Source organism: Oratosquilla oratoria, chromosome 6 (assembly GCF_046742065.1).
Source record: "Oratosquilla oratoria isolate Oo_2021 chromosome 6, ASM4674206v1, whole genome shotgun sequence".
In the NCBI taxonomy this organism is placed as follows: Eukaryota; Metazoa; Arthropoda; class Malacostraca; order Stomatopoda; family Squillidae; genus Oratosquilla; species Oratosquilla oratoria.
This window is the reverse complement of record NC_134782.1, coordinates 70,547,493-70,568,666: the sequence shown is the minus strand read 5'-3', so window position 1 is coordinate 70,568,666 and position 21,174 is coordinate 70,547,493. Positions and strand designations below refer to the sequence as shown.

General features: G+C 45.7%; 1 protein-coding gene across 8 annotated transcripts in view; it reads right to left on the bottom strand.

Moving 5' to 3' along the window:
- The window catches only part of LOC143026594 (uncharacterized), a 130,124-nt gene that overhangs the window by 70,805 nt on the left and 38,145 nt on the right, over positions 1–21,174 (bottom strand). For 7 of the 8 annotated variants that reach the window (XM_076187251.1, XM_076187245.1, XM_076187250.1 and 4 more), the window contains 2 exons: positions 19,523–19,666; positions 12,913–13,055 (listed from right to left, as the gene is read on the bottom strand). In XM_076187251.1, coding sequence (XP_076043366.1) covers positions 12,913–13,055; positions 19,523–19,666 — 287 coding nt within the window. The remainder of the gene's footprint in view (positions 1–12,912; positions 13,056–19,522; positions 19,667–21,174) is intronic. The other variant, XM_076187247.1, reaches the window with a different exon arrangement.

The window sequence follows — 21,174 nt, the reverse complement described above, 5'->3', positions numbered from 1 at the left end:
TGATCTGCTTCTATTCGAGACTATTAGTAATAATACAAGAAAGGGATGGATGGGCAGACTATGCCATTCTAGACCTACAAAAAGCCTTTGATACGGTACCACACAAGAAACTCATAAAAAAATAGATTCAATAGGTGGCATCAGAGGAAAATTATTGGAATGGATGGAAAACTTCCTAATAGGAAGAAAAATGAGGGTAGTAATTAGAGATAAATACTCGAAATGGGAGGAAATGTTAAGTGGTGTCCCACAAGTTTCGGTACTGGCTCCAATCACGTTTGCCATATATATAAACGACAAGGATGAAGGAGTAGTGTTATATGAATTTCTTCACAGATGCAAAAATACTAAAGAAAGTAAGAAGAGAGGAGGATTGCAAATCATTACAGTTAGACCTGGACAAAATCTGGAAATGGACTCAAAAGTGGGAAGTGAACTTCAATATCAAGAAATGTAGTATAATGGAGTTTGGAAAAAGTAAAAACAGAATATTAAAAAATTATAAAATTGGCGAAGAAGTAAAAAAGTGAACTCTGAAAAAGATCTTGGAGTAATAATCAGCAAAGACATGGCACTGGACAAACATATCAATAAAATAGTTGGAGAAACCTTCAATCTATTAAGGTCAATGAAAGTGGCATTTGACTACTTGGATGAGGAAATGATTTAAAAAATATTAGTTACATTAATAAGACCAAACCTGGAGTACACAGCAACACTATGGGCACCCAATTCTAAAAAGAATATAAAGAAATTAGAATACAAAGAGTCATGACAAAGTTAGCACCAGCTCTTTCCAAATTAACATACGAACAAAGATTATCCAAATTGGAATTACCAACACCGGAGCAAAGAAGAGAAAGAGGAGATCTACTGACTAATGAATCATGAAAGGAATGGAAATCCTTGATAGGAATGATTTACTAAAACGTGACAATGGAAAAACAAAAGGACACGAAAAGAAACTAAAAAATGATAACTATAGAAGAGATCTGAAAAAACTTCCCACACAGAGTACTGGATACCTGGAATAATTTAAATAAAGAAGCAATGTGTGCAAACTCTACTCAAGATTTTAAGAAAAAAACTTGATATTGAAAGATGCAAAGACAGGTCACCACGAGCATAGCTCCCTTCCCGTATAATACAACTAGGGAAACGCACACACACACAAACACATCAAACTTGAACCACTCACTCTCTCCATTTCTAATCCTGACACAAGCTCTACTACTCTCGTAAAAACTCTTGATAGCTTCTAAAACTTTCCTCCTATCCCAAACATCTGCAGTACCTGTTACCCTGTCATTTAAGCCTCTTCCAGATCCATAAAAGCCCAAAAAACATCCTTACCTTTTCCTATAGCTTTCTCACATATCTGTCTCACCACAAAAATCTGATCTATGCAACCTCTACCTGTCCTAAATCCACTGTTCCTCACCAATTACTCACTCTGTTCCTCTCCTAATCCTCTCAATCAAGATCCTCCCATAAGCCTTCCCAACTACACTTAACAAGCTAATCCCTCTGAAACTACTACACTCACATTTGTCCCCTTTTCCCTTGTAATGTGGAACTATACAGGCCCCCTCCAGTCCTCTGGCACTCTACCCTCTCTCAAACAAACATTAAATAATTTCACCAGCCACACCACCATCACTGTACCTCCTTTTTTCAGACACTCTGCACGGTATCCATCCAGACCAGGTGCCTTACCTGCTCTCATCATCTTAACAACTGCCTTCACTTCATCCTTCCTTATTTCTCCTCTATTTTCCTCACTCATCACTCTCATTTTATAAGCACTTCCCACTGCAACTACCTTTCCCTCCCTATCCTCCCTCACATTTAGCAACTCCCTAAAATACTCTGCCCATCTTCCTCTTACTGCCTTCTCTTTCATTATGATCTCTCCATCTGCACCTTTTACCTTTTCTTCTCTACTTGATTCACCTCCTCTTCCTCTCTTAATTTCTTTCCATAACATCTTTATATTACTTTCAAAATTTTGTCACTCTTACCCCATTTCATATCTGCTCTCCTCTATGCCTCCTTTATCTTGTGCTTTACTTCCCTTCTCTTTTCTTTGTACCTCTCATATGACTCCATTGTCCTATTTTGTAACCAATCTATGTACCTCTCATATGACTACATCGTCCTATTTTGTAACCGATCTGTGAAAGCTTGCTTCTTCTCTTCTACAACCTTCTTTGCTTCCTCATCCTACCACTCACTACCCTTCCCCATCTGAGGTATTGGCCCCGTCTGGAGTATTGGCTGCATGTTGTTGTGGCAAAGTAGCATGCAGTTGCAGTTGATACTTTAGGGTCTATATGGGGCACCCCTATGGACCAGTCATACATAATTTTGTCTGTTATAGAGGAGGACTTTGCTCACAATGAAATGATGACACTTTATTATACTGCTACTGTCCCTCCGTTATGCTGTCCCACAACCCCTTGTTGCTGTCCTGTACCATTTCTCTGAATATTCATTTCCTTGTTTCGCCTACCCTGTGGTGGGGAATAGAATGCTACCACCAAGTATTCCCACTTGGATTGTAAGAGGCAAGAAAAATAGGATGGGGACTGGGACTAGGCATCCTTCTCCCTGTAGCCCCACAGGGGACATTCCTAAAAATAGTAAAGAGTAATAGATACATGGAATAAATTGAAAGAGAATCACTTTCATGCTTATCGCCATTGTAACCATATGAGAAATTCACTAGTGAACAGCGACTTTAATCAGATAATTTTTAAGACTGTCACGCAGAGGATTCGAACCTATTGCTCTGATGCCAAGAGGCTCCATTGTCAGTTGCCTTAACCCGCCAAGCTACTCCTGGTCTAAAATTGTAAGAACTTGAAATGTTACTGGTTCCCGAGATTAGGAAAGGTCGCTAACTGACACCCAAATTTTCTTTTTCACCATACAGCTAACCACACTTGTAGCAGGGGGTATGGACCGGAATGAATCACTTTCACGCTTATCGTGTGACTGACAATGGAGCCTCTTGGCATCAGAGCAGTAGGTTTGAATCCTCTGCACGATGGTCATAAAAATTATATGATTGATGTCGCCGTTCACTAGCGACTTTCTCATATGTTACAATGGCGATAAGTGTGAAAGTGATTTGTTCCAGTCCTTACCCTCTGCTACGAGTGTGGTTAGCTGTATGGTGAAAAAGAAAATTTGGGTGGCACTTAGCGACCTTTCCTAATCTCGGGAACCAGTAGCGTTTCGAGTTCATACAATTTTAGACCATCAGTGGCTTAGTGGGTTAAAGCGACTGACAATGAAGCCTCTTGGCATCAGAGCAGTAGGTTCGAATCCTCTGCGCGATGGTCATAAAAATGTAATTTTCGCAGGAAAATTAATTTTTCCCTGATACAAACCTGAGGTACTCCTTACACTTAGGATACTCTCGCGTAGCGCGAATATTTCTACTGCGAAATTAAAATCCTCACTCTGTGGGTCTGGGCAACGCTTATCCTCAGTAAGGGGCCCCATTGGGGCAAGGGGGGGGGCCCTTGCCCTCCACCACAAGTCTCGCACACTATAACCATTCTCTGAGCCAGGTATGATTTAAGCACAAGGTTGTCAGGCAAGGAGAAGGAACTGTTTAGAGGGGTGGTTGAGGAGGGCCATTAACCCCTTCCATACGGTGCCGCACACGTAGGCGTCATGGACTTAGATCTCGGTGGCAGCAGCCAATGCCAGCCGTACGACGTGTCGTAATAATACTCGCATCATAAAATAGTCACCGCTTATATCGATCGTTCTCTATTCACCCGTGAATTTTGATAACCATAGAAAATGCGATTACAAAAGAATTAGAAAGAATGTCATTATGGAGGGGCGACTACAATAAATATAATCAAGACGCCGATATGGCAGCCTCGCGAATACACTCGCTCCCCATGACGCCTACGTGTGCGGCACCGTATGGAAGGGGTTAAAGGTAAGGAGTACCTCAGGTTTGTATCAGGGAAAAATTAATTTTCCAGCGAAAATTACATTTGTTCCAAAGAATACAAACTCTTCGGTACTCCTTACACTAGGAGACTCGGACTTAGGAGGGAAGGAAGTTGTTATCTAGCCTGGGAAACCGCTGTAAGGAAAATCTAGTGTGCTAAGACTATGTTGACCAGACCCCTATACATTCCTCTCACTTTGAAGTGCACCCCTTTCTGTTCCCTGGAGTGGAGACAGAAAGGTTATAATCACTTTTGAACCACTGAAGGGCTTGAATTGATTCCCTTGGAATGCTAGAGAGCCCGCGGGTGAGGTAAGGGAATGTAAGAGTATGAGAAGGACTTTAGAAAGTTATCCCTGCAGTTGCCGAGCCAGAACCTGGATGAGTTGTCAGGGTCGGCTGTGTGCTCTTGAGGAGGGGTTTATCATTTTCAGGACTTCTTGGGCGGCCACTATGGGGCCCAAAGATAAGTTCCCTAAAGATTCCCGCATAACTTCTTTGAGGTAAAAGGAAGTGAACGTATTCTGGCTTTTCCATATACCTGCTTGAAGAACCTGGTTGACTGACCGATTCTTTCTGATGACTAGGGAGGTCCCTACTGCCCTCAGGTCATGGGCAATCTGTGTGGTCCATGTCGCAGGCTCTGCGGATGACTTCCATTGTCCAGTAAGAAAAGGAATTCTTAGTGATGGGCTACCTTTAGTAGAGATGAACAACCACTTTAATTCTGGTCGAAGATGTTCGGTTCTCTTGAGGTAGGTCCGGATGGCTTGTACCGGGCATAGAACTGTTTCAGTCTATTCTCCCCCTGCAAATTCGTCTAAGGATGGAACACTAAAGGACCAGAATCTAGGGTCAGATTTGGCAGGATCTTTGTTTTGGCAATGAATTGAGGCATGAAAGTGAAGGAGACCTCTTTCCATCCTTTGGAATGGGCGACTCTATAAGAGATGGCATGTAACTCCCCTACTCTCTTGGAAGATGCCAGGGCTAGCAGAAAAAACTGTCCTCTAGGAGAGGTCCTTCAGATGTGCCTCTCGGAGAGGTTCGTAAGGGGGACCCCTCAGAGAGTTCAGGACTAATGCCACATCCCGCGGAGGAGAACTGATTTCCCTGGGGGGGGCATGATCTTTGAAGTGCCTGAAGAGCATGGAAATTTCCTGTGAAAGGGCTAGGACCATGCCCTTCAGAGAAAACACCTGATTTAGAGCTGCCCTATAGCTTTGTACTGCCGAGAGGGAGATCTTCCTGGACTTCCTGAGGACGTGGAAGGAGGCGATCTCAGGAATGGTGGCTCGAACTGGGACTAACTTCCTGGAGTGGCACCATTTTGCAGAGGCGCATTTCCCTTGATAAAGGTTAGCTGAGGAAGAGCAAATAGGAGCGGACATGTCCTCAACCACTTCTCTGGGGAAAACCCTTCTTTAGGAGGATCTGGACCATAGTCTGAACGCGTGAAGATTGAGTGCTGAAGGGTTCTTGTGCCAAGGCCCGTTGATGGGTGGATACAGAAGATCTGGTCTTCCCTGAAGGGCCAGAGGCTCTTCTACTGCTAGCTCGAGGGCGTCCGGAAACCATGGGGCTTCGGGCCACCAAGGAGCGATCAAAGTCATCCGAAGGTAGGATGCGTGTCTTGCTCTGAGGTACCTTCTGGAGCAAGGGAAATGGTGGGAAAGCGTAGGAGTCCAGGTTGTCCCAACTTTGCAGAAGAGCGTCTTCTCCTGCTGTCAGAGGATCCAGGAAAGGGCTGAAATATTGGGAGTTGGTGATTCCATCTCATTGCAAAAAGGTCCACTAGAGGGGAGCCCCATTTGCTGAGGATGAAGTTCGCTACCTCTCGATAGAGGGACCATTCTGTGTTGATTATCTGATTCTTCCAGCCGAGGTGGTCCGCCCAGACATTCCTCTCCATCATCAGAAGGCATAGTTCCTGGGAGACTGTGCCCCCCTTGCTCGTTCAGGTAGGCTACTACCGAGGAATTGTCCGACATTATGCCCACTACTTTCTCCGAGACTTGAGACTTGAAGTGACGGAGAGCCAGGAGTACTGCTTTCAACTCAAGCCAATTGATATGGGCTGTCCGCTCGACCGTGGACCAGGAACCGCTGATGTGATCGTCGTTGAGGTGGGCTCCCCAGCCCTCCTTGGAGGCATCGGAGAACAGGAGGACTTCGGGGGGAGATGGGCCGAGGGGCATCCCCATGAGAAGGTTGCATGGGCCTTCCACCAGAGAAGAGAATCCTTGACTTCTTCAGTGAGGGAGATGTGTTGTAGGGGTTCTCCCTCTTGCGGGGCCCACTGAGACTTGAGGAGCCACTGTAGCGGTCGCATTCTTTGTCTACTCCAGGGGATTAATTTCTCTATGGAGGCCATATGGCCCAGGAGGATTTGGCATTGTGTAGCCGTCAGGAACCTGGTCGATAGTGCCTGTGCAACTAGAGAAGCGAGATTCGGGATCCCCTTTCCTACTGGGAAGGATTCCATTAGGGAGGAGTCCAGGACCATACCCAGGTACGTGACTCTCTGTTCTGGTAAGAAATCTGACTTTTCCGGGTTGACTACTGTGCCCAATTTCAGGACAAAGGTTAGGACCATTCTCAGGTGTTCTGGCATAGCTGGGCGGAATGCATCTTGGAGGTCCAGCGACACCATGAAGTTCCCTTCCCTGATAGACGCCCTTACGGACTCTGGGGTGGCCATTCGGAACTTCGTCAGGGAAAAGGAATTTGTTGAGTGGAGACAAATAGATGACTGGTCTCCACACCCCTGTTGTCTTTTCTACTAGGAATAGCCGTGAGAAGAACCCTGGGTCCGGAGTCGAGACTTCCACTAAAGTTCCTGTCTGGAGCAGAATGGAGGATTCCTCCGCTAGGGCCCGCCCGCGAGCCGAGTCCGGGTGGAAGCTGCTGACTTGGATGGGATAGAGGGAGAGGTTTGGGACAGTGGAAAAGGGAAGACAATAGCCCGTCTTAATGACTTAGTAGGTCCAGTCTTCCGCCCCGGCCTCTTCCCATGCTCTCCAGTAGAGGGAGAGGCAACCCCCTATCTTGTGCGGAGGGGCTGGCGAATTCCTAGGAGTCCTGTGGGGGAGTCCGGAGCCTCTATAATGTTTGCGTCTAGGATCTTGGAGTCCACCATATCCGGGGGAATCAGCGTGTGGGTGAGCATAAATCTTCCTGAGGAGGGGGTCACTGGGGTCCCCGAGGATGGTGTCTCTCCTGCGGGACTCGAAGTTGGCCCAGGACGTTGAGAGACAGGAAACCTGATGCTTCAGGGCTCTGCTCGCGCTTGCCAAAAAGCCTGGAGGTCGCATTCTTCCTGGGGTTGTAGTGCGGGTAAGAACTCCCACGCCGAGGCAAGGAGGCGTTCTAGCCAGGAGTTCACCGCCAGGGACAGAGCCAGTGATTGAAGGTGGTCGCTGACTTCCCTGCCAGAGAGGAGGACGTTTCGTCTGCGCAGCGACTCGGCGTCCGCCTAACCAGCTCTGGTAACCTCGCCGGGATCGAGGCTGCTCCGAGGGTTGACCCCGATGGGGTGTAGAAGCGCTTCTGGTGTTCCAATGGGACCGGAAGCCAACGCGTCTTCTCGGTCGTCCTTGTTGCGAGAGCGTCGGAGGCCTGGGCCATGGCTCTCGCCGTCTGCGTACTCCATGGAAGGTGGAGGGGAGGAGGCTGGGCTTTCTGAGAGTTGGCCGTCATGAAGATGTCAGACTCGAATGTGGCTTCCTCTTCTTTCGGGTGGCCCAGTCGATTTGCCCTCCGAACCCTCGCGAGAACGTCCGAGAAGGAAGGTGGGACCACCATCGAGGATTCCGACTGGGAATCGGGAGGGGAAAGGGAGCGTGCCCCCCCCCCCTACGGAGCTGTGGACATCGTCGTCGGTGTAGGAGGGGTCGGCACGGGCAGAGAGGAACGGTCACTGATGGGTACAGAGGGGGGCCGAGCAAGTGGAAGATGGTCAAGGGGGGCCCTTGGGGGCGGTGACTCCTCACGAGCTTCCGTGCGGTGCACGAACCGCGGAAAAATTCCCGTTGGGCCTCCATCTGTTCCTTCAACGTAGTGACGAGTGAACAGAGAGTGGGGAGGAGGTCCGGGGAATGTCCGCTTGATGAGTCCCGCCTGGGTGCGGATGGTCCGGGAGACGCCAAGGGGAGACTGCCTCCTCTGGACGAAGCTGAGTCACCCACGACGAACGCGCGCGTGGGCACATCTCGGGCTTCCTGCCCACCGGGCATAGAAAGGGTTCCGGCGATGACCCGGCTTGTCTGACGACGGGTGGAAGGTGGATGTGGGGGCCACCCGAGGAGGAGAAGAGGCCGACGCGCTCCGAATCTCCGAACTCGGCTCCTTTGTCCGTGGGGGGGGCGGAGCCGCCGGCAGCGTCGCGGGGCCGGCGGACGCATCCGGGAAAAATCTCGTACCCGGGGGGGTTCGCGGGGGCCAGCGCGTGCCCGTCGGAGCTAACCACCCTGTGGGCAGGAACAGGAGACAAGTGGCCTGAGACTGACTCGGGGCGGCTATTGTACAACCTTTCCGTTTACTGCGCTTAGGAGGGGGGAGACAACTGCCCGCGTCCTCCGCCGACGTAGCATGCCTTCTCCTTGTGTCGGTGAGGGGGGAAGCCATCTAGAAACACCGCGTCTGCAACCTCGTCCCTGATCTCTGTCCCTGTGAGCAAAGGGCATGGAAAGGTCACCGTTGATCACCCGGCTCTTCCTACGGTGGGTGTTGTGCGTACTGCGGGATTCCTGAGTAGAAGAGACTAAGGGGCTCTTTGCCCCCCCCCCTTTGTCCGTGCCGGCGTCGAGTTTCGGGGGCAACCGCAAGCGACCACATCCGGGAAAAATGTCATACAGGAACGGTAGCTAGCGGTGGCTTGACGCGCATGTCCGTCTACGCTAACCGTCCTTGTTGAAGGAAGAGGACAACTTGGCCTGAGAATGACTCGAAGTGGCGTTGTACCACCTTCCTGGCGACTGTTGAGGTTCTGGGATGGGCGAGGGCAAGCCGCAAGCGACCTCATCCGGGAAAAGATCGTACAGGAACGGTAGCTAGAGGTGGCCTGAGGCGCATGTCCATCTACGCTAACCGTCCAGGTTTAAAGGAATAAAGGACAACTTGGCTTCCTGTCTACTACGCCGTGGAGGAGGGAGAGAATTGCTCGTCTCCTCCGAAGCCGTAGGCCGCCTTCCCTTGTTTTGGGGGGGGGGGGGTGAAGAGGGAAGCCATTTTCTATGCTTGCGCACCTTTCCCCTTATCTCCCTTCGGCGAAACCACAACAATACTGGAACCAGATTCCATACTTACAGTGAAGGGTAGGATACCCGGTGGCGGTTAAGGGAATAATACAGGGAATGGAGAAGCACTTAATAATTCCAGGACACAGGATGGCGTAGGGAAAACCCCGATGAAATTGAAGGACGACGAACTCCTTAGAGTGAGCTGGCGACAATCGAAGCGGATTGCTTGATTTTTGGCACCGACGTAAACATAGAACCGCTGAGTAAGTAACGGTTCGCTGCCGCGCTAATAATGGAGTTTGACTGAGAATCGGCCCATTAAGGGGGAAACCGATAAAAACTAAACATGTATAGTAGAGATGTTAACGCGGTCACTACTGCGAAGAGAATGGTTATAGTGTGCGAGACTTGTGGTGGAGGGCAAGGGCCCCCCCCTTGCCCCAATGGGGCCCCTTACTGAGGATAAGCGTTGCCCAGACCCACAGAGTGAGGATTTTAATTTCGCAGTAGAAATATTCGCGCTACGCGAGAGTATCCTAGTGTAAGGAGTACCGAAGAGTTTGTATTCTTCGGAACAAATTACCTGATTGATGTCGCTGTTCACTAGTGAATTTCTCATATGGTTACATATATATATATATATATATATATATATAAATGGGAAACATAGGAATACATGTTCTATTACTAAACTGGTTGGAGGATTTCTTGTATGGCTGAAAAATGAGAGAAGTGCTCAGAGAAAAGAATTCAGCTTTGGAGGAGGTGATTAGTGGAGTTCCACAGGGATCAGTACTGGAACTAATAATGTTTGCTATTCATGTGAATGACATGGATGAAGATGTGGATTGTTACATGATATTCTTTGCAGATTGCCAAGCAGACACTGGCTAAATTACCAATGAAAGCAAATGCTGAAACGAATTGTGAATCAGTACATTAGTACCTAAACAAGGTTTGGAAATGGAGCCAAATGTGGGAAAAGTAGACTTCAACATTAAGAAATGTAGCATTATGGAGTTTGGAGGAGAGGGAGAGAGAGGGGGAGAGAGAGGGGGAGAGAGAGAGAGAGAGAGAGAGAGAGAGAGAGAGAGAGAGAGAGAGAGAGAGAGAGAGAGAGAGAGAGAGAGAGAGAGAGGGAGGGAGAAAAAAAAAAAAAAAAAAAAAAAAATGACATATCCCTTAATAAACAGATAAACAAAACTGTTGGAGAATCTTATAACTTGATAAGATCAATGAAGGTGGTTGTTACCTATTTAGACAAAGAAAAGGTAAAAACACTAGTCACACTAATACGGCCTAGACTGTAGTATACTGCAACACTATGGTCACCCAGTACTAAAAAGAATATAAAGAAAACTGAATGAATCCAGAGAGCACCCTTGAAAATGGCCCCACCACTTTCAAACCTGTCATATGAGGAGACACAGGCTAAATTGAAATTACAGACTTTGGAACAAAGAAAAGGAGGTGACCTGTTGACCATTTACAGAATCATGAAAGGCACAGAAGTCCTTGATTGAAAGGACTTGCTAAATTGGGAAAAGAGACAAGGGGACATAAGAAACTCAAAAAGGATAGTTACAGAAGAGACCTGGAGAGCGAGACAGGAATAAAAAAAAGTTTTCCCACAAAGAGTGGTGGATATCTGGAACAAATTGGATAAAACAATAGTGTGTGCAAAAACTATATACAAATTTAAGAACAAAGTAGATACTGTGAGATATTAAGATGGGACACCACGAGCATAGGTCCCCTTCCTATAAGATACATACATACATACATATACCAAAGGATTTTCCCCCTTACAAGGGAGGTAGCTAAAAAGAAAAAGGCATAAAAACCATTCCCACTCATTTCATCCCTAATATACTCCATTCCTCTCCACCCTCCCTCTTATCTTGGCACCTCCTGGATGACGGGTCATCCCTGGATCTTGTCCACTGCCTTGGGTCAGAGGCAGTGTCGCAAGACACAACACATCCATAGCAAGGCTGCTTCATTAAATTGGCGACACCCCTCTCCGTCCCCTCATGCAGAAAAGGAGAAGACGGGGAGAAATCCCTTTGGACTGCGTCAATTTTTTTCTCACACATACTACCCCACCCCCCCATTCCACCTCATGCATCACAACATCATCCATATACAACCATTCTCCATTCACCCCTGTCTTCTGTCCTCTCCCATCCTTCCTCAACAGACATTCCCCTCTTCCCCAAAGCCCCTTTCACCCCATCCATCCATCTCATCCTAGGTCGCCCCCTCATGTTCACTCCCCCCACATCTGCTTTCCATACCTCTTTTACTAGTCTTTCTTCACTCATTCTTTCCATGTGTCCAAACCATCCCAATACTCTTTCACCCATCATATCTCCCAACTCCCTTACCACCCCTGTTCTCCTCACTTGCTCATTTCTCACTCTATCCAGCCTAGTAACCCCCATCATACTTCTCAGACACCTCATCTCAAACACATTCAAACTCCTTCTCTCTTCCTCTCTTATGTTCCATGTTTCTGACCCATACAGTGCTGTTGGCACAATCACTCCTTCATACAATCTCCTCTTAGCCTCCATTCCCAAATGTCTATTCCTCATTACACTTTTTAATCCACCAAGGCAATTACTCGCTTCTCTCAATCTACATTCTACCTCCACTCCACCCTTTCCTACCACATTCGCGCCCAATTTTTCTAAAAATATCCACTTCCTACACTCATTCTCCCTTAATGCTCACTTCCTGTCTACTGCCACTTTCACCCCTTGTACATCTCATCACTTTACTTTTACCCACATTTATCTTCAACTTTCTTCTTTCACACACTCTCCTAAACTCTGTCACCAACTTTCTCAATCCCTCCTCTGATCCTGCCACAAGCACAGTGTCGTCAGCAAACAACAGCTGGCTCACCTCTCACTTCTCTCTATTTTCTTTAAACATCTCCAACCCCTGACCCACCACCCTTGGATTTACCTCTCGCACCACCACATCCATGTATATGTTGAACAGCCAGGGCGACATAACACATCCCTGACAAAGTCCACCTTTACCTCGAACCACTCACTCTCTCCATTTCTAATCCTGACACATGCTCTACTACTCTCATAAAAACTCTTGACAGCTCCTAGAAGCTTTCCTCCTATCCCATATATCCGCAAAACCTCCCACAGTGCCTTCTTGTCTACTCTGTCATAAGCTTTTTCCAGGTCCATAAAAGCCCAAAAAACATTCTTACCTTTTCCTATAGCTTTCCATCATATGTCTTACACCAAAGATCTGATCTATGCAACCTCTACCTGTCCTAAATCCACACTGTTCCTCACCAATTACTCCCTCTGTTCTTCTCCTAATCCTCTCAATCAAGATCCTCTCATAAGCCTTCCCAACTGCACTTAAGCTAATCCCTCTGAAACTACTACACTCACACTTGTCCCCTTTTCCCAAGTAAAGTGGGACTATACAGGCACTCCTTCAGTCCTCCGGCACTCTACCCTCTCTCCAGCAAACATTAAATAACCACACCAGCCAGTCCACCATCACTGTACCTCCTCTTTTTTTTTTTAGACATTCTGCATGGCATCCATCCAGACCAGGTGCCTTACCTGTTCCCATAAGATACAACTAGGTAAATACACACACGTACACACACACACCAACATACACACAAAAGCTAAAGTACAATTAGGCAAAACTCACACTTCCTTCTTCTTTTCTTTTTCAATTTCTGTTGCATCTTTTTCTCCAACAAGTTCAACAATGGTGTCATAGCGAGACTGGAACACATAGTTGACTTTTACTGGAGTGTAGAGGGCCTTTGCCTGGGGTGTCCAGCCAGAGTACTGCAAAAACAAAGTTTAGCAATGAATCAATTATATCTAATACATAGCCTGGATTCTAACAGACAACCTATATCTTTTGGATATACAGCCAAAGCTAGTAGTTTGGTTACATATCACTCTGATAATTAAATCTGTATTGTTGTCTACAATGTGTGTGTTGGACAGTGGAATATGACTTGTTCCATGTCTTGATAACATACCAATGCCCTTTTTCCACTTACAACAGGGTAGTTTACTGAATACATGCCTTTGACATTTCACTGGGGGGAAAAATACAGATCATGGGATTCCCAATTCCTTCGCTCCAACCCCCCCCCCCCTTTTTTTTTTTTTTTTTGACAATTATAACATGAGAAAGTACATGGTGATAGCATTCTTGCTTATCACTTTTAATTTCTACTATTCCTCCTTTCTGTTGTTGTTGTTCACCTTAGTCTGTTTAGCCCAGCAGTCCTGTCTCCCTGAGCAACATCACAGTTGGGGTGAGGTTTTAAAACAAACCCCTTACAGAGTATTGTGTTTTTGTTGTGTATGACTGTATTCCCTGTGGTGGGGGAAAAGAATACTGCCACCATGTATTCCCACTTGGATCGTAAGAGGCAAGAAGAAAGGGATGGGGATTGGGACTAGCCATCCTTCTCCTTGTAGCCCCACAGGGGACATTCCTAAAAGAAAAAGTAAAGGCATAAGAGGGTCTGGGAGTTTTCTGACCAGCACCCTAAGGTTTGGGTTTTTTAACCTCTTCACTACAGGGCACATCGCACGTCTGGCAGCATTAGCTCTCCGACGTGCGATGTTGCGTCATAATAATCGCATTATAAAAAATAAAGTCAGTGCTCAATCGTTCGTTCTCTTTCACCCATGTATTTTGATAACCATAGAAAATTGATGAAGCCATTTTAGAAAGAATGGAAATTACGTAGGTACAACTACAATAAATATAATCAAGATGGCGACGTCGGCATCATCAAGTACCCACTTGCTCCTCATGCCGCCTAAGTAGGCGTCACCGTATGGAAGTGGTTAATGTGCGTGGATGTGGTACAGATGAGAGTAAAAGGGAAGAGATAGGTAGTATGTGAGAAGAAAGATGGATGTGTTGGCTTTGAGTGAAACTAAATTGAAAGGGAAGGGTGAGTGTAAGTTTGGGAGTGTAAGTGGGAGGTTATCAGGAGTGAAGAGAGGGCGAGGGAGGGAAGGGGTGGCTATTCTAGTAAGTGAAGAGATAGGTAAAAGTGTAGTGGAGTGGAAGGAGGTTTCCTCAAGGATAATGTGGATGAAGGTGAAACTGGGAAAGGAGATGTGGGTTTTTGTAAGTGCATATGGGCCTGGCAGTGAGAAGAGTGTAGAGGAAAGGGAGGCTTTTTGGATAGATTTAAATGAGTGCATAGAGGATTTAGGGAGAAATGTCAATGTAATAGTACTGGGAGACCTTAATGCTAGGGTAGGAAATGGTCCAATTGATGGAGTGGTTGGGAAATGCGGAGTTCCAGGAAAGAATCGTAGTGGAGAGTTGATGGTGGAAATGTGTCTAGAAAGAGTTGATGATAGCAAATACAGTGTTTCGGAAGAAAGTCAAGCATAAGTACACATGGGAGAGGGTGGTGGAGGGAAGGGTGGTAGATAGAGCATTAATGGATTATGTAGTGGTAAATAGGATTATGATAGGAAGAGTTAAGGATGTACATGTGCTAAGGGGAGAGGGTGGGGGAATATCAGATCATTTTTTGGTGGAAGGTAAGCTGAGAGTGGAGGATAGATGGAGAAAGAGGAAAGGGACAAAAGGTAGGGAGGTGCTTAGAGTGAACTCTTTAAATGAAAAGGAAATGGAGAAGGAGTACAAGAAGAGGCTGAAGGAGGAGTGGGAGGGAGTGAAGGATACAGTAGAGCTAGGTGTGGAGGAGGAATGGGGATGGTTCAAGGAGGGAGTCACAAAGTGTGCAAAGATGGTGTGTGGAACAAGAAGGATGTGAGGAAATAGAAGGAAGGGTAGTGAATGGTGGGATGAGGAAACAAAGAAGGTTGTAGAAGAGAAGAAGCGAGTTTTCACAGATTGGTTACAAAATAGGACGAGGGAGTCATATGAGAGGTACAAAGAAAAGAAAAGAGAAGTAAAGCAAAAGGTAAAGGAGGCAAAGAGGAGAGCAAATGTGAAGTGGGGTAAGAGTATGACAGAAAATTTTGAAATAAAAAAATGTTTTGGAAAGAAATTAAGAGAGGAAGAGGAGGCAAATCAAGTAGAGAAGAAAAGGTAAAAGGTGCAGATGGAGAGATGATAATGGAAGAGAAGGCAGTAAGGGGAAGATGGGCAGAATATTTTAGGGAGTTGCTAAATGTGAAGGAGGATAGGGAGGGAAAGATAGCTGCAGTGGGAAATGCGAAGAAAATGACCGTGATGAGTGAGGAAAATGGAGGAGAAATAAGGAAGGATGAAGTGAAGGCAGTTGTTAAGATGATGAAAGCAGGTAAGGCACCTGGTATGGATGGATGCCATGCAGAATGTCTAAAAAAAGGAGGTACAGTGATGGTGGACTGGCTGGTGAGGTTATTTAATGTTTGCTGGAGAGAGGGTAGAGTACCGGAGGACTGGAGGAGTGCCTGTATAGTTCCACTTTACAAGGGAAAGGAGGACAAGTGTGAATGTAGTAGTTTCAGAGGGATTAGCTTGTTAAGTGTAGTTGGGAAGGCTTATGGGAGGATCTTGATTGAGAGGATTAGGAGAGGAACAGAGGGAGTAATTGGTGAGGAACAGTGTGGTTTTAGGATGTGTAGAGGTTGTGTAGATCAGATCTTTGTGGTAAGACAGATATGTGAGAAAGCTATAGGAAAGGATAAGGATGTTTTTTGGGCTTTTATGGATCTGGAAAAGGCTTACGATAGGGTAGACAGAAAGGCACTGTGGGAGGTTATGCAGATATACGGGATAGGAGGAAAGCTTCTAGGAACTGTCGGGTTTTTATGAGAGTAGTAGAGCTTGTGTCAGGATTAGAAATGGAGAGTGAGTGGTTTGAGGTAAAGGTGGGACTTCGTCAAGGATGCGTTACGTCTCCCTGGCTGTTCAACTTATACATGGATGGGGTAGTGCGAGAGGTAAATGCAAGGGTAGTGGGTCAGGGATTGGAGATGGTTAAAGAAAATGGAGGAAAGTGGGAGGTGAGCCAGCTGATGTTTGCTGACGACACTGCGCTTGTGGCAGGATCGGAGGAGGGATTGAGGAAGTTGGCGACAGAGTTTGGGAGAGTATGTGATAGAAGAAAGCTAAAGATAAATGTGGGTAAAAGTAAGGTGATGAGATGTACAAGGGGTGAAAGTGGCAGTAGACTGGAAGTGAGCATTAAGGGCGAGCGACTGGAGGAAGTGGATAGTTTTAGATACTTGGGTGCAAATGTGGCAGGAAAAGGTGGAGTGAAGGTGGAGGTAGAATGTAGACTGAGAGAAGCGAGTAAATGCCTAGGTAGATTAAAGTGTAATGAGGAATAGACATTTGGGAATGGATGCTAGGAGGAGACTATATGAAGGAGTGATTGTGCCAACACTGTATGGGCAGAAACATGGAACATAAGAGAGGAAGAGAGAAGGAGTTTGAATGTGTTTGAGATGAGGTGTCTGAGAAGTATGATGGGGGTTACTAGGCTAGACAGAGTGAGAAATGAGGAGGTGAGGAGAACAGGGGTGGAAAGGGAGTTGGGAGATAGGGTTGATGAAAGAGTATTAGGATGGTTTGGACACATGGAAAGAATGAGTGAAGAAAGACTAGTAAAAGAGGTATGGAAGGCAGATGTGGAGGGAGTGAACATGAGGGGACGTCCTTGAATGAGGTGGATGGATGGATTGAAGGGGGCTTTTGGGAAGAGGGGAATGTCTGTTGAGGAAGGACGGGAGAGGACAGAAAACGGGTGAATGGAGAATGGTTGTATATGGATGATGTTGTGATGCATGAGGTGGAATGGGCGGGGGTGAGGTGGCATGTGTGAGCAGAATTTGACGCAGCCCAAAGGGATTTCTCCCCGTCTTCTCCTTTTATGCATGGGGGGACGGAGAGGGGGGGTCGCCGATTTAATGAAGCAGCCTTGCTGTGGATGTGCTGTGTCTTGCGACACTGCTTCTGACCCAGGGCAGTGGACAAGATGCAGGGATGACCCGTCATCCAGGAGGTGCTAAGATAAGAGGGAGGGTGGAGGGGTGTGGAGTGTATTCAGGGATGGAATGGGTGGGAAAGATTTTATGCCTTTTCCTTTTTGGCTACCTCCCTTGTAAGCGGGAAAAAGCCTTGGTATATGTATGTATGTATGACTGTGTACAATAGTCTTCCATAATTTGTAGTATAGTATGGGGAGAAGTGTTATACCCTTGACAGTTATCTGTGATGCTGTCATGGTGTGGTGGCAATGCCTACATTGTGGGACCACCTCCAAATCTCCAGATGGATGGAGTGGGGTCCAAATTACCACAAGAAACCTTTGCCACCCTTGCGGGTGGCACAGATCCCTGGGAGCAGATTCAATTACCTGGACAAGTACCTCTCCTTTCTTTTATCCCTCATCTCTCCTTTACCACCACTACAACTCCACTTTCTTAGCATAATAATGCACCTATGAATGGAAGTGCCTATTATCTCCATTGAAAGACTAATAATTTCTACTTTCTGTGTCTGTTTCAAGTGTTTGCTCTATACAAAGCTCTGGGTACAGTACAACATAAAATGTTTACATTAATTTCCAAACACCTATTTCTTATAGTACTTCATTCCATCCAGAAATCTACTTGCTTCTATAATTCACTTCTCATATACCCTTCCAACTGCTTCAGTCTTTCTTTAGAATCAGCCAAACATATTGTCTTCTGCAAACAACAATTGGCTCACCTCCTAACTCACCCATCAACTTTTAACATGTCTTGCACTTTTGCATTAACCCATACATATACCAAAGTATACAGCCTACACCCATCCACAATCCATTCACTGTCCTTCTCATATCAGTGCTTGTGAATGAAGGGTCACCTGTCCTCTGCCAGAATACTCAGGCTACAGGCAATACAGCAAGACATGACATTTCCATGTAAGGGTCCAACAAACGAAGCCAATTTACCCAATTGTGGGGAAGATGAGAAGAAAATCCCTCTGGATTGTGTCATTTCCTCATCAATTTCCACTCCACCAGCAATTTCTCAGCAACTAAAATAATAACAATAATACATACATACTACCAATGGCTATTTCCCTCTTAGAAGGGAGGTAGCCAAAAAAATAAAGGCATAAAATCTACTCCACCCATTCCATCCCCACATACTCCATTTCCATTCACCCCCCTCCCTCCCTCTTATTTTGGTTACTCCTGGATGACGGATCATTCCTGCATCTCGCCCACTACCCTGGATCAGAAACAATGCAGCAAGACGCAGCACATCCACAGCAAGGTTGCCTAATTTAATCAGCAACCCTCCCCATCTCCATCCCCTCAAGCAGAAAAACAGAAGATGGGAAGAAATTCCTTCTGGCTGCATCAAAATATTATTAACACATAACCACTCCCTAACCCCACCATCCCCCACCCACTCCCTTCTATGTATCACAGCATCATCCATACACAACCATTCTCCACTCACTCCTATCTTCTGTTTTATCCCTTCCTAAACTGACATTCCCCTCTTTCCCAATGCCCCTTTTACCCCCGTCTATCCATCTCATCCTTTGTTGCCCTCTCATGTTCACTCTATTCACCTCTACCTTTCACACTTCTTCTACTAATCTTTTTTCACTAATTCTTTACATGTGTCCAAACCATTCTAATACTCTTTCATCAACACGGTCTCCCAAATACTTTTCCAACACCGCTCTCCTCCTCACCTTATTTCTAATTTTATCCAGCCTAGTAACCCCTACCATACTTCTCAGGCAGTTCATCTCAAACACATTTAAACTCTTCCATTCTTATGTTCCATGTTTCTGCCCCATACAATGCTGTTAGCATAATCATCCATCAATTCATACAATCTCCTCTTAGCATCCATTCCAGAATGTCTATTTCTCATTATACTTTTTAATGGGGCACCACTATGGACCCAAGACACACATCATTTTGTCTGTGATAGAGGCAATCTTTAGTCATAGGGAAATGATGCCACTTCATTATACTGTGACTGTTGTCCCTCTGTTATGATGTTGCCCCACTCTTAATACTGTCCTGTACCACTTCTCTGAATGTTTATTTCCTTTATTTGCCAAACCCTGTGGTGAGGGAGAAGAATACTACCACAGACAAAATGATGTGTAGCTCTAGTCTGTAGGGGCACACCATATAGACCCTAAAGTATCAGCTGCATGCTACTGAGCAGCCTTTAACCCCACAATGACATGCAGCTAATAACCCAGATGGGGTAAAACAAAGCAAAACACTGTGAAACCTATGAACGGTATTACAAATTGTCATCCTACAGCATGAATATATTGTAAACTTTAAACTTACCGTTGAAATATTTCTGTAAAGCATTTTTCCATCTTTCTCAAAAGCTTGGTATTTCTGAAGCAACGATTTTCCGTCAATTCTCCAAATTGGGGGGTTATCCATAGTATCGACGTCCTTCTTCGCTACCACAAAATCACCACTCTGCTTGAATGACGAGATATTAACATACAAATAAAAAAGAAGTGTACCTTTGTGGAAAAAATCTGCTGCAAATAACCTATAAAATCTAAAAAATAAAACACTTTTAAAAGAAGAAAGAAGCCTCTTGATATATAGATAGAAATACTAGACACAGTACTAGTGAATATATGCAAGTAACCATCTCCCATTCCATAAAAACCTATGCTCATCATTCTTAACGTCTTCTATACAATGATCTATGTAGGTGTCATGTGGCATGAGTGGTATATGAGGATGGTGATGTTGGCATTCTGATTACACTTATTTTGTAGCTGTAGCTGAGTGACCCCTGAATTCTGTGAACCGCCGGCTTGATCACATTTTCTGTGTTTATTATTACTCAAGAGTGAAGGAATAAATCAGCAGTGACTTTATATCTTATGCAAATATTGTGATGCATCATCGTACATCAGGTATCCGATGTTGTGCGCCCAGAATTTGACTCGTATTGAAGAGGTTCAGACATTTACCAAAGGGATTTCCCTATACAAGGGGTGTGGCCAAGTCAAAGCACACACCCACTCTACAGCCATCAAAACCCATTCATTACTCCTCCCATCTTAGCACCTCCTGGTTGAAGGGTCATCTCAAACCCCTGACACACTGCTTAGTTCAAAGGTATACAGAGATGCAGCACTTCCACAGTAAGGTCCAACAGTTGTCTATCTATATGTCAAGGGCTTTTTCCCCTTACTAGGAAGGTAGCCAAAATCAAAAGGCATATACATATTCCATTCCACTTCCATCCACCACCCTTTCCTCCCTCTCATCTTAGATCCTCATGGATGATGGGTCATCCCTGTATCCTGCCCAATGCTCTGGGTTAGTAGCAATGCAGCATAACACAGCATGGCTGCTTCACTCAATTGGCAACCCCACTCTCCATCCTCTCATGCAGAAAAATAACAGAAGGCTGCATCAAAATATCATTCACATATAACCACTTCCTAACCACCCCATCCAGTGCCCACTACCTTCCTTGTATCACAGTATCATTTATATACAGCCTTTTCCCTTCCATCCTCAACAGACATTCCACTGTTGCTCAACGCACCTTTCACCCCATCCACTCATCCCATCCTCAGTCATCCCTTCATGTTCATCAACCCTATCTGCCATCTTCTTTTCTACCCCGACTCCTTCTCACTTCCTCATTTCTCACTCTATCCAAATTTCCACATACATATAACAAGGGACTTTCCCCCTTTACAAGGGAGGTAGCTGAAGTCAAAAGGCATAATTACACTCCACTTCCATTCACTTACCCTCCCTCTTTTCTTGGCTTCTCCTTGATGATGGGTCATCCCTGCATTTTGCCCATTGCCCTGGGTCAGAAGCAATGTAGCAAGACACAGCACATCCACAGCAAGGCCATTCATTTAATTGGCAACCCCTCCTCTCCATCCCCTCATGCAGAAACAAACAATCAAAAACACACACACACACTGTAAATTTAATATTTCTAAGATCAA